The sequence below is a fragment of the Eurosta solidaginis genome, chromosome 1, assembly GCF_040869045.1.
Source record: "Eurosta solidaginis isolate ZX-2024a chromosome 1, ASM4086904v1, whole genome shotgun sequence".
Lineage (NCBI taxonomy): Eukaryota > Metazoa > Arthropoda > Insecta > Diptera > Tephritidae > Eurosta > Eurosta solidaginis.
This window is the reverse complement of record NC_090319.1, coordinates 4,631,456-4,645,252: the sequence shown is the minus strand read 5'-3', so window position 1 is coordinate 4,645,252 and position 13,797 is coordinate 4,631,456. Positions and strand designations below refer to the sequence as shown.

The window sequence follows — 13,797 nt, the reverse complement described above, 5'->3', positions numbered from 1 at the left end:
ATATGTCGTCAATATAGACAAAGACAAAATCTAACCTGAAAATACTTCGTTTATGAAACGTTGAAATGTTTGAGCACTATTTCGTAATCCAAATGGCATTCGTACGAATTCAAACATTCCGAATGGAGTTGTTATAGCTGTTTTGTGAATATCTTCTTCTGCCATTGGTATTTGGTGATATGCACGAATGAGGTCAATTTTTGAAAATATCTTTTTATTTTTTAAATCTATGTTAAGGTCATGAATATGAGGTAAGGGATACCTATCTGGTATTGTTATAAAATTAAGTCGTCTGTAATCTCCACAAGGTCTCCAGTCATTTGGATCTTTCTTAGGGACCAGATGGAGTGGAGAAGCGATGTGAGAGTTAGAAGGTCTACATATACCAGTTTTGACTAAAAAATCAAATTCAGTTTTTGCTATTTTTAATTTAATAGGATCTAGGCGACGAGGTTTAGAAAAAGGAGATACTCCTTTTATTTCTATTCGGTGAACTGTTTTGTGATGTACTTTTTCAGTATAATTAGGTTCACACGTAATAAGAGGAAATTCATTTAAAATATTTGTAAATTTATTTTCTGAAATAGGAATCTTAAGGGAAAATATATCGCAAAAACCAGAAGATCCAGAAACTTTTATTTTTGTTTTCAAATCTGTAATTTCTTTATTTTTAATATCTACCAAAATACCAAATTTTTCTAAAAAATTTGCACCGATAATGGGAGTAGAAATATCTGCAAGAATGAAAGGGAATTCAAAATCTCTTCTAAGACTTAAATCAATTTTTAAAAGTTTTGTTCCAAAAGTTTCTATCCTAGATCCATTAGCTGCCGAAAGTTTAAGGTCAGAAAAACGTTTATAAGTTTTAAATTTTGAAGAAGGAATATCTGAAACTATAGCACCTGTATCAATTAAAAAATTTAATTTATTGAATTTATCAAATATGATCAGACGGTGGGACGATTGATTATTAACTCCATTATTACCCACAGTCATAACGGATTTGTTTAGTTTAAAGAATTTGATTTTGAATTTAGATTTTTTTTATTTACATTATTCAAAAATCAGTTTGTTTAACAAAATTTTATAAACTCCAAAATTTTCTCATTTTGATAACTTCAAAAATTTTCATTTAAAAAAAGGTAACTTAATTATTTTAAAACAATTGAAAAATCACAAGTAAGAAAGTAAAAGTATTAATATAAATAAAATAAACAACTTAATAAAGACCCTACACGGCCAAGTCGAGTTCAATTCGTCTTTGGTCATACGCCAAAATCTATTTAACCCTTCATAAAAAATTCTTGCGCAATTTCTGGATGGATATACATACTTTTCGACTTAAAATAAAGAATATTGTGGTAGAATGTACATATTTTAGCACAAATTTGTACAAATAAGTGTTCTTTCTTAAAAGAACCAATTTCCTATAACTATTTTGATGCATTACCTTTAATTTAGCAAGTGAAAAAACTCCTAAGAAATGGCAGAGAAATCTCCCTCACACTCACATTCATAATACCTACTTTTCTCCCATAGCCGGTTTCCGCTTTTTCGAACACTGTTCAGAATAGGAGGAAAGGGAGAAGTGACAAGGAATTTTTTTTAGAATACGATTGGGCTTTATATTCATATTTCTGTCAATTGATGCACACAGATTTTTATTTTGGATGCAGATCCGAGCCAAAAAAATATCCTTTAAATAAAAGTTATAATTTTCTACATGAAGGTATAGAAAAAGGCAGACCAGACAAAGAGGTTCATCGATTATACTATCACATGATTGCATCATGGACAGAAATAAAAATTAAAATTTAGTGTTTGTATTTGTAGTCATGAGTGAAAAGTGCTACCGTTGGCAACCCAATATCTTTGGCCGTTTTTTAGCTATTATTGGCAAAAATACTATGGATCCGAATCCCTGTTTCGAAGGGACCCGGGGTCAGTTTTCGGCTTTTCGTTAATATCCTTTTAACCAGTTAAAATTTTTATTTTACGCCTTCGGATTATTGTTGTCGAGGTCAATACGCGTCTTTTGACACCTCGATATTTTTGGACGCGTATTAGTAGTCGACCCCTCACTAGACTTTTATCAAAACATTTTCAAATCAAAAATTTTCAAAATTCTTAAGCGTTTTCTTGCCATCTGGAGGAGAACCAGCCAGTACAAAATTTCCAGCAGGGATGTCTTATTCCTTTTTTGTGTTTCACTTTATCACACTTTCACAGTTAAATTCCCTTTGTGCTTCATGTATACATATAAATAGTAAGTAGCGCAATCGCAGACATTTTATTATCACATTTTTCATACTTTCATGCACATGCGTTGTCAAATATGATGTAAAAAGGATATGAAAAAATTGGCAAAGTGGACTAAATACTAAGACAAATTTCCACAATTCACAGCATCAACAAACTTTAAAATAAGCTGTAATGAAAAAGTATGCATGCATTTTAAGATTTTAGTACTTACTTGCTAGAAGGTTTGTTGTTGTCAGTGATGCCGGCAAAGTTGCTGTTGTTAATCATTTTGATTGATATTTTTTAGTATACGCGATACAAAAAATGAGAAAACTTTGTGGATAGAATTTGCACGCTCTTGGCAACTGAAATTTTATTATTTACCGGTTTCCGGTAGTCGGTTAACACTTTTGAGGTTACAATTTTCTTCTTGTATAGACTCTTCAACACTTTACACAATCCTTTACGATGCAGTTGTACAAAATGAAATGCAACCAACCAACCAAGGAATATAAACCGGATAAAAGCAATTTAACCCAATGAACAAAAGCAAACGATCGACCGAATGGTACAAAAGACGCAACGTGAATGAAATCAAATAACCGGCAAAAGCCTAGTGATACACGATTAACACATCCCCAAACAATCGATTGTGGGCATTTGATTACTAAATTTTCCATCGATTTTTTTTGATAATTACAGAGAAATTGATGGATTTTTGTGCTTTGCAACCCTGCGTGGCATGTGGAATATATGTTAGTACAGTCGACGAAAGAGGACCACTGATACTTTCCACAAATAAGTCAAAGAAATTTCACAAATAAGGAAGTTTAGAGATTTTCTTCAAAATACTGTCAAAATATATTGAAATTATCTGATATCTGTACATTTTGTGCATTTCAAAAGTAACAAGTAATCACGTTCGCCGTAATACTTTCCTGCGAGTAGAAAAATTCGTTTTTTAATGTGGTTCCTGCAAGTAGAAACATTAGCAACAAAATGTTGAATCCCGTTTCCACTGAGGCACTGCTCTACTCAGCTACATACGTCGATAATTACATAGATTCAGTAGAGAATCTTCCAGACGATGTTCAACGACAATTATCACGAATAAGGGATATTGATGTTCAGTACAGAAGTAAGTTTTATTTTTGTGTAATACATACATAACATTGGGTAATAGAGCGCCCCCGCTATATAATTGGCATATATTTTCCTTTTAAACTTTTAGGCCTTCTTCGTGACGTTGATCATTATTATGATTTGTGGCGCTCTTTACAAAATATCAATCCAAGTGATGCACATTGTACCAGACGTGCTCGAGCGATAGCACGGATGCAGCAGAGCCTTATACAAGCACAAGAACTGGGCGATGAAAAAATGCAAATTGTTAACTTGCTACAGGAGCTGATCGATTATAAAACTCGACAACTTGATACCGACCAAAAGAATCTGGATATTAAGGAGGAAATGCAACACCAACAGAGTCGGATTGAACAATTACAACAGGTTGACGATATCGTTGGACCCACACCAGTAAAACAGGCGCGAAATACAAGCCCTACACGTGAAGTTAGCGCATATTGTACAAATGGTAAGCAATGAAAACATGTGGTTAGAATTTTAATTGAGCACTACAATACCAAATCACACAGGTGGATCGTCCGGTGGTGCGGGAGGTGGTGGCTCAACGCCGAATTCCGAACGATCTAGCCATGCAAGTAATGGTACGACAGGTAGTGGCACCGCCAATGGTACCAGCAATATTAGTGCTGCAATTTTATCAAATATTGAAAATCCACGCTCAGCAAGTAAACGTTCGCGTAGACGTAATGAGAGTGTAACAACTAACAGCAACGTTGGAGAATTTGGCGGGAACGAATCGAATTCGGCCAATGAAGGTGGTGGTGGTGGAAGTAATGGAGGTGTTGGCAATGATCGGCAAACGGGTCAAAAGTCATCAGGTGCTGGTGGCGGTGGACAGAAGAAGCACAATGTACAACATCAAAACAGTGGTGGCAGTGGGGGTGCGGCTGGTGGAAATACATCGGGTACTGGTGCGGCTGCAAGTGGTAGCAGTTCTGGCAAGAAAAAGAAACGCAAGACACGCGGTGGTCAGGTGTCAGCACAGGCGAATTTACGTGAAGAGACGCCACCACCGGACCCAATTGATCCGGACGAACCGACATATTGTGTTTGCAATCAGGTATGTACAAATTCGTGGACATTTCATAGCATATAAGAGGTTTGCCTAAAGATAACTTTTTACTTATACCTCTTAACAGATATCGTTTGGCGAAATGATACTCTGCGATAATGACCTATGCCCCATAGAATGGTTCCATTTTTCATGTGTTTCATTAGTATTGAAACCGAAAGGAAAGTGGTTCTGTCCGAATTGCCGTGGAGATCGTCCAAACGTAATGAAACCAAAAGCTCAATTTCTTAAAGAGCTGGAACGTTATAATAAAGAAAAAGAGGAAAAAACATAGAGTGCGATACTTAGACTTACTTAGAGTTTTGGGACAATTGGCATAAGAGAATGAAAAACATCAATAAGAGCTTGTAGGCTATACTCAACAGCCGCATGAACGCATAACGGAGAATGTTAATTTTCACACCATTTTTTTTATTTCATAGAGCGAAGGCATTTGTAGCAGCGAAATACTTGCTTCAAGTTTCTTCCCAACACACTACTTAAACCAACATGCATTTATTTTAATTTTAAACGTGTTCCTTTTATGATTTCAAGTTTTTGCTCCAAAAAATCTTCGAGTTGAGACTGCATTTTACTTGTTCGTCTTTATGGAAATGCGGCGCTCAGAATGTAGTTAAGGTACTAATTTATGCTCTGATATTTAATGTTCAATTTCTTGTCGTTTTCGTTTTTTTTTTTTTTTTTTTGATGTATGTACATTATATTAAATAAACAACACCTAGTACGTAAATACATAAAATATTTTATACATAGAAAAGGTAAAATGGTATACAAAAGCAAAATAGGGTGGATTACATCGCATTTTTTTTTTTTTTTTAATCTTTGTTAATTGGATTTTATTATTTAAAATTTTTTTTTATTTAAACCTGCTGTAAACTTATTACAAGCAAGCAATGCGTCAGATACTGGCATACATACAAACACCTTTCCTTCTACATAAAAATATGAAAATAAGAACCTAGCTTTAGTTTGTACTTTAATATGTCGTAGAAAATATATCAAATTTTGACGTTGATTTTGTTTTGAAATAAATCTGAAGTTTCTTAAATATTAAAAACATGCGACATTGTTATTATTATTTGTAGTGGACATCTTTTTCGAAGTTTGGTATTTTTCTGCGGACGATGCACATACACCACTCACCGGCGGAGTTGCCAATTATTAAGCCGGGTAGGGGTACAGTGATCTTGGAGGCGGTTCCTCCGGAGCGATGCTTGGCTATTGTACTTCGGCTGAGTTGACCTTCGCAATTATTCCTAATGCAAATAACTCGCAGATGTATTTTTGGTAGTTACATAAAACTAATTAGATAAAATGGTAATAGTCTAGTTGAGGGGTCGACTGCTAATACGCTACTAAAAATATCGAGAGAGGTGTCAAACGACGCGTCTTGGCATCAGTATTGATAATCCGAAGGCGGAAAAAAAAATTTTAACTCGTTCAAAAGATTAACGAAAAACCGAAAAAAGACCCGCGGGTACCTCCGAAACCGGGGGTGGGATCCATAGTATTTTTGCGCAGAACACCTTTCTGCGTTGGCGGCCTTCGGTCACGCTTATAAAAAATAACCCTGGGTTACGCCATGCCAAGTCCGGGTGTGTGGTATAACCGTGGCGGTAGTAAAATTTTTTTTGTGGGTAAACACAACAAGCACATGAAAATCGCCAACTTCAACTGCAAATATCTCCGGACAGAGATAAAATTTTTCTTTTTCGCCTTCGGATCATTGTTCTCGAGATTAATACGCGTCATTTGACACGTCTCTCGATATTTTTGGTAATAGTCTAGTTGAGGGGTCGACTGCTAATACGCTACCAAAAATATCGAGGAAGGTGTCAAATTTTATCTCTGTCCGGAGATATTTGCATTTGAAGTTGGCGATTTCCATGTGGTTGTTGTTGTGTTTGTACCCCCAAAAAAAATTGTGCATCACCGTGGCGGTAGCCACGGTTATACCACACACCCGGACTTGGCATGGCGTAGCCCAGGGTTATTTTTTATAATCGCGGCCGAAGGCCGCCAACGCAGAAAGATGTTCTGCGCAAAAATACTATGGATCCGATCCCCGGTTTCGGAGGTACCCACGGGTCTTTTTCCGGTTTTTCGTTAATATCTTTTGAACGAGTTAAAATTTTTATGATCCGCCTTCGGATTATTAATACTGATGTCAAGACGCGTCGTTTGACACCTCTCTCGATATTTTTGGTAGCGTATTAGCAGTCGACCCCTCAACTAGACTATTACCATATTTTTTGACGCGTATTAGCAGTCGATTCCTCAACTAGACTTTTACCGATGAAATGAGCTTTTGTTAAATACATACATAAATGGGCGTAATCGCAAACTTTTGTATATACTAATGTTATCGCTCAGAGAAGAGTCTGCTAAATTAACTTACCTACTTAAGTTGGGTGGCCGCCTATTGTAGTGGTACCGTTCTCCGTCTACCACACTGAAGGGCCTATGTTCAAAATTAAAAAAAAGTTTTTTAATCAGAAAAAATTTTCCTAAGAGGGAATGCGGTAATTCTATACGACAGCATGACACTGCTAATACACGTCCAAAAATATCGAGAGAGCTTTTAATAATCAATAATCCGAAGGCGGAAAAGAAATATCTCCTTTCGGAGATATTTGCAGTTGAAAATTGCGATTTTCATGTGGTTGCTGTAATGTTGTTGTTTTGGTCTCCGAACCGGTGTTGGACCCACCCAGGGTAATTTTTGGTAATTCTTTACCGACAGCATGACACTGCTAATACGCGTTCAAAAATATCAAGAGAGGTATGAAACGACTCTTGACATCATTATTAATAATCCGAAGGCGGAAAATATAAATTGTAACTCGTTTAAAAGATATTAACGAAAAACCGAAAAAAGACCCCCGGGTACCTCCGAAACCGGGGGTGGTATCCATATTATTTTTGGTAATTCTTTACGACAGCATGACACTGCTAATACGCGTCCAAAAATATTGAGAGAGGTGTCAAACGACGCATCTTGACATCAGTATTAATAATCCGAAACCAGAACATCTTTCCGGGTTGGTAAAAAATTACCCTGGGTGTGTCCAACACCGGTTTGGAGACCAAAACTAGGTAAAAGTCTAGTCGCGTCGTTTGACACCTCTCTCGATATTTTTGGTAGCGTATTAGCAGTCGACCCCCCATAGCACCACCACCGCGCTAAATGCCATCAGCACCCAGATAAATTGCGGTTTAAATCAAAATCCCCACCATAGCACAGTACTCGTAGCGCTAGACCTATCAAAAGCTTTTGATAAGGTCAACCATGGCACGTTACTGCAAGACCTGGAAGGGTCTACCCTTCCCCCATGTCTTAAAAGGTGGACCGCAAATTATCTGGGTGGTCGGCAGGCATCGGTGCAATTTAGAAACGAAACATCAAAACCAAGATGAACAGTACTAATATTAGGTTCTATCCTTTGAGGAAATAGGAGGTGGCAAGAAAAATGGATAGAAGATCAGTAAAGAGAGTCAGTTGAAGAAGGAGAGGTGAGTCAATTAAAGAACAAGATTAATTTTTTTGAAATGCAGTGCATTACTTATTTGTCTTATTCTGGCTGGAAGGGAGTTCCAAAGACGGATCGAAGTAACGAAGAATTGGCGTTCAGGAATTAGCATACGGTGCTTAACATGTGCAAGAACCATTGTCCTCGTAGAATGAAGAAATTGAAGCCTTCGATATAGGTAATAAGGCTCCTTCGTGTAGATTATCTTATGCAAGGTAATAAGTGTTCTAAACTTTAAAAGATTGTCAAAAGAAATGTCTAGGAACTTTGCAGAATAACAGGAAACGTGATCAAGTCTATTCAGCCCTAAACGTATCTAGCAATGTTATTGTAGGCAACATTAAGCTTCTTTTTACTCAGCGTCACAGTTAGAAAAAATCTCACAGCCGTAGAGGAGCGTAGGTATTAAGTACGCTTTGGATAAAAGTAGTCGAATATGTAGCGGAGTGAAATACTGTGTCAACCACAGTGTACGGAGCATACCGTACACTTTTCCTACGGTTCTAAAGATATGGTCTCTCCAGGACAATGTTTTGTTAAAAACTATGCCAAGATTTCTTGCCGTGTCAACATATTCTATAACAGAATTTTCAAACATAATATTGTTTAAGCCATTTGTAGCTAGCGGCTTTCTACGGATAACAATGCACTTCGACTTTCTAGGATTTAGACATAAACCATTCATGGAAGCCCATACACCTATTTGACTAAGGTCTTGATTCAAGTTACTTATACATAAACTCATACAATCGACAGGACAGCACGTATACAATTGAACATCGTCAGCATAGATGTGGACGTCACAATACTTAAGAACACGAGGCAGGTCATTAATGTACAATACAAACAACAAAGGACCAAGGATTGACCCTTGGGGTACACCACGCGAAACGTCTAACAAGTTTGACTTTCTATTATCTACACATACTGCCTGCGTTCTGCCGTCTAGATAAGATTTGATTAGGTTGGTTGCATGACTGGAAAAATTAAACATGTTTTCCAACTTTTTACATAGTAGGGTATGTTCAACAGAGTCAAAGGCTTGGTAATAGTCTAGTTGAGGGGTCGACTGCTAATACGCTACCAACAATATCGAGACAGTTGTCAAACGACGCGTCTTGACATCAGTATTAATAATCCGATGGCGGAAAATAAAAATTTTAACGCGTTCAATAGATATTTACGAAAAACCGAAAAAATACCCACGGGTACCTCCGAAACCGGGGGTCGGATCCATAGTATTTTTGCGCAGAACACCTTTCTGCGTTGGCGGCCTTCGGCCGCGCTTATAAAAAATAACCCTGGGCTACGCCATGCCAAGTCCGGGTGTGTGGTATAACCGTGGCTACCGCCACGGTGATGCACAATTTTTTTTGTGGGTATGAACACAACAACAACCACAGGGAAATCGCCAACTTCGACTGCAAATATCTCCGGACAGGGATACAATTTTTCTTTTCCGCCTTCGGATTCTTGTTCTCGAGATTAATTTTTGGTAGCGTATTAGCAGTCGACCCCTCAACTAGACTATTACCAAAGGCTTTAGAGTGGTCAAGAAGGGTTAGGAAAGCCGTAAAGTTATCATCTATGCGCTCCCGTATATCTTCTACCACAGAAATAAGTACCGTAGTACAGCTCCTTTTTGGTCTGAAACCGGACTGATGGTCCGTTAAAAGTTTATTTGCATGCACATATGTGGTGATCTGCCCATGTAGGATGCGCTCAACGACCTTCGAAAGAAAAGGCAGTATGGCTATCGGCCTGTACTCTTTGTTTTGTTTGGGAATGGGGATAACTTTAACAGCTTTCCAACATTTTGGAAAGACAGTGGTGGTTAGGATAGAGTTTATTAAATAGGTTATATGGGGCAGGATTACGGGTAGAATAATTTTCACAAATTTTGCACATATTCCGTCTAAGCCTATAGCGGTGGACTTCACAGAAAGTATGGCTTTCACAACATCACAGTCATCGACACGAACGAACCCGAGAGGACTAGCATCAACATTTACACGATCACCGTAGTTGTAAATACATACATTAGCAGCCGAGGGAGGTAACTTTAAAAAACTATCATTGATATCGTTAACATCTACATCAGGGGGGACAGAGAGATCGGCCTTGGATTTGCCAATCACCGACTAAATCTTCCGCGACCTTATTTACAACATGGACGTCCCAAATGTCGACCATTTTGAACATCCACGTCGATGGCACTACGCTACCGACTGTTCTACACCCCAAAATCTTGGGTGTGACGTTTGATCAGGAGCTACATTTTGGTGAGCACGCAGCCGCAATTGTTCCGAAAATCCAGAGCCGTAATAAAATTCTCAAATCCCCTGCTGGCAGTACCTGGGGAAAAGATAAAGAAACGCTCATTACTACATACGAAGCAATTGGCCAGCCGTTTACGTGCTACGTGTCACCCAATATGGTCGCCAAGCCTAAAAAATACCCACTGGAAGAAGCTACAGGCCTGCCAAAATACTGATCTCAGAATCGCCACGGGCTGTCTTCTTATGCCCCCAGAACACCATCTACACAATGAGGCGAGAATACTCCCCATCAGGGAGAGAAGTGAGATGCTAGCCAAACAGTTCCTGTTGAATACCCAGAAACCTGGGCATCCAAACAGACATCTGATTGATGAGCCAACACCGCCTAGGAGCTTAAGGAGTCATCTCCGTAAGCATTTTGAGGAAATACGGCACCTGAGAACCCAGCCGTATGAAGCAAAAAAACACAAGCAGGTCCACAAACTCCAGGCCTGCCAAAATACTGCTCTCAGAATCGCCACAGGCTGTCTTCTCATGTCCCCAGAACACCATCTACATAATGAGGCGAGAATACTCCCCATCAGGGAGAGAAATGAGATGCTAGCCAAACAGTTCCTGTTGAATACCCAGAAACCTGAGCCAACACCGCCTAGGAGCTTAAGGAGTCATCTCCGTAAGCATTTTGAGGAAATACGGCACCTGAGAACCCAGCCGTATGAAGCAAAAAAACACAAGCAGGTCCACAACCACACAACAGGCGTCGGACCTTTATGTCAGGAATTGCCCGGTGAATCCAGTACTCAAAGAAAAGTATCCAAAACTTGTGGAAGAGGAACGCATACTCCCCAGGGAAACGCGTGTCACTCTTGCTCAACTTCGTTCTGGATACTGTAACAGGTTAAACTCTTACCTATCCAGAATCAACCCCAACATACAAAATGTATGCCCCGCTTTCAATGTATCCCCACATGACACCAACCATCTCTTTAATTGTAATGTGGAACCAACGCCTCTAACACGACTTTCATTATGGTCCACCCCTGTTGGAACAAGCAAGTTTCCTTGGACTCCCATTAGAGGATATTGATGACAATTTGTGATCGGTCGCGGCTGTTGGGTGGGGCGAAGCACTGCTACAACAACAACAACAATTAGACTATTACCCAAAACTATATCCGCACAAAACACTTATGTTCACTTTTTTTTTGTGAGTACCACAACATTACAACAACCTCATGAAAATCGCCAACTTCAACTGCAAATGTCTCCCGACAGAGATAAAATTTTTCTTTTCCGCCTTTACACCATAGTCGCAACCATACCCATATCCATATCCATCTCCAATGTGATCGATTAATGGTGCCTTATCCTAAAAATCGTGAAAATTTCATAAAAATGAAGAAAACGCAAAAAATTACAATCAGATTCTACAAAAAATAAGTCTCTTAGTCAAAAGGTATCCAAAACAATAAATAAAATATATTAATAAACTCAACAAATCAAATATTTTTAGGTTGTGGATATGGCGAAAACCCAAAAACCAATTGGTTGGCAATGGAATGGTTATGGCGTTAGCGTTATGGTATGGCACCATTACACCGATTACATTGATTTCCATAAGGTAGGTTCGATCAGCTGTTTTATCTCGTTATGGTTGTATGGTTATAAGCCACCATTAATCAGCCCTTAAGGAAGTTTAATGTGTCGTGATCACGGTCGTTAAAAAACGAGCAATGATCGGCTGATGGTGGTCCGCAAACGCTTGCAAAGGAGTATTGTTAGAGTACTCCAACATGAAGAAAATGGAACACGTAATCCCACAATTTTTGCAGGGGCATTACCCATAACAGACTCAAACATAGCTCTCATCACAGGAACAAATCGCTTCTATGCTATGAACCAATACAATGAGCAAGTTACTAAAGCTGCGAATGAATAACAGTAGAAGTCCCAAAAAATTACGCAGAGTTTATTATTCGCAACACAACCCGCAGGGAAAAATATAAAACTAAGGTAATTCTATATGACAGCATGATACTGCTAATTCGTGTCCATATATATCGAGAGAGGTGTCAAAAGACGCGTATTGACCTCGACAACAATAATCCGAAGGCGGAAAATGACCCCGGAGTGCTCCGAAATCGGTTTGGAAACCAAAACTATCAGGGCTGTCATGGAATCCAAGTCGGTTTTGCGTTTTGTCGGAATTACAAACCAATATTGATTTAAATTTGTGTCAAAACCGTATTGGTTTTGCTATTTTCGAATGCAAATAAAACCGATGTTCGAATCAGCTGTTTTGCGGTGCACCGGCAATTTCAATGTTAATTTTTTTTGGCAAAATTTTATAAAATAGTTGTTTTTTGCATTTAAATAAACAAATTTATTGACATCAAAATGGCATCAGCAGTTGTAGCATTTATATTAGCCGTGTTTTTTTTTACACGCGTATACGTTTCGTTTGCACGTGAAAAAAAACGCCTATCCTCGCTTAGATAATGTTTAGGAGACCCATCTAGCGGCAGTGGTTAAATAGCTACAGCACAGGGTGTACCGAAAAGCGGATACACAACCCTCTGATGGCCATAGGGTATAACATATAGCTGAATCAGTTGCGATGAATTGTGGACACACATAGAACACATAGAGTTAGTGTATAGGGTGAAACAGAGACACTTATTTCAGTTACATCTGAGTATAATGCATATTGAAATTTAGTAGGCCAAATTTTATGCGCAGCAATTTCAGAGGTGTATTTAAAGTTTGTCGCTTAGCAGTCCATAGAAAGTTTAAGCGTAAACGTATAAAGAAGAATAAAAAAACACAGCTATTATTGGAAGTATGTTTGTAGAAGGTCAAGAGGAAAATTTTGGAGAGATCGCAGCAATCCATTTGAGTTTCCAGAGACAGCGTAATTAAAACTATTTCTTAATGTGGGTTTCTAGCAGAGCTGTAAAAAGATTGAATCAATTGAGTGTGCATTCTCTCAGCATTCTTTTAAAAATTTGTGATTTTTTGATTGCATATTATAAATTCCCATTCCTGAATGGGTTAATATACTTTGACTCAAATCTAAAGTGTGAATGTTATTGAATGGTAAAATATAATTCAATATAGAGAGTGAATGTAGGAGCCATTCCCACTCTTTATTGAATGTAAACTTGAAATGAGCCGTGTTTTTTAACACGCGTATATCCGTTTACGCTTAAACTTTATATTGACTGCTAAGGGACAAACTATAAATACACCTCTGAAATTGCTGCGCATAAATTTTGTCCTACTAAATTTCAATACGCATTATACTCAGATGTAACTGAAATATGTGTCTTTGTTTCACCCTCTACACTAATTCTATGTATTCTATGTGTGTCCACAATTCATCGCAACTGATTCAGCTATATGTTATACCCTATGGCCATCAGAGCGTTGCGTCTCCGCTTTTCGGTACACCCTGTTGCTGTATCTAGTTGTTTAACCACAGCCGCTAGATGGGTCTCCTAAGCATTATCTAAGCGAAGATAGGCGTTTT

The 13,797-nt window shown here is 38.2% G+C and overlaps 3 protein-coding genes across 3 annotated transcripts in view; 1 reads left to right on the top strand and 2 right to left on the bottom strand.

Annotated features, from left to right (window-relative positions):
* The window catches only part of LOC137246915 (microtubule-associated protein Jupiter-like), a 283,516-nt gene extending 280,690 nt beyond the window's left edge, over positions 1 to 2,826 (bottom strand). The window contains exon 1 of the mRNA XM_067777978.1: positions 2,474 to 2,826. Within this exon, the coding sequence (XP_067634079.1) occupies positions 2,474 to 2,529 (56 nt within the window). The 5' untranslated portion in view covers positions 2,530 to 2,826. The remainder of the gene's footprint in view (positions 1 to 2,473) is intronic.
* Dpck (Dephospho-CoA kinase) overlaps positions 1 to 11,566 on the bottom strand; it is a 435,691-nt gene extending 424,125 nt beyond the window's left edge. Inside the window, exon 1 of the mRNA XM_067777884.1 lies at positions 11,548 to 11,566. The gene's annotated coding sequence lies outside the window, so the exon portion shown is untranslated. The remainder of the gene's footprint in view (positions 1 to 11,547) is intronic.
* Positions 2,810 to 5,520, top strand: LOC137246801 (inhibitor of growth protein 1). Its single transcript, XM_067777812.1, has 4 exons — positions 2,810 to 3,379; positions 3,473 to 3,835; positions 3,897 to 4,447; positions 4,527 to 5,520. The coding sequence occupies exons 1-4, from the start codon at positions 3,241 to 3,243 to the stop codon at positions 4,731 to 4,733; spliced, it is 1,260 nt and encodes a 419-aa protein (XP_067633913.1). The 5' UTR covers positions 2,810 to 3,240; the 3' UTR covers positions 4,734 to 5,520.
* Positions 11,567 to 13,797: the final 2,231 nt, after the last annotated feature.

Coding starts and splice junctions, on each gene's coding strand:
- LOC137246801 (XM_067777812.1), top strand. CDS start 3,241: ATGTTGAATCCCGTTTCCACTGAGGCACTGCTCTACTCAGCTACATAC. Junction 3,380..3,472: donor TATTGATGTTCAGTACAGAA/GTAAGTTTTATT, acceptor TTAAACTTTTAG/GCCTTCTTCGTGACGTTGAT. Junction 3,836..3,896: donor TAGCGCATATTGTACAAATG/GTAAGCAATGAA, acceptor CAAATCACACAG/GTGGATCGTCCGGTGGTGCG.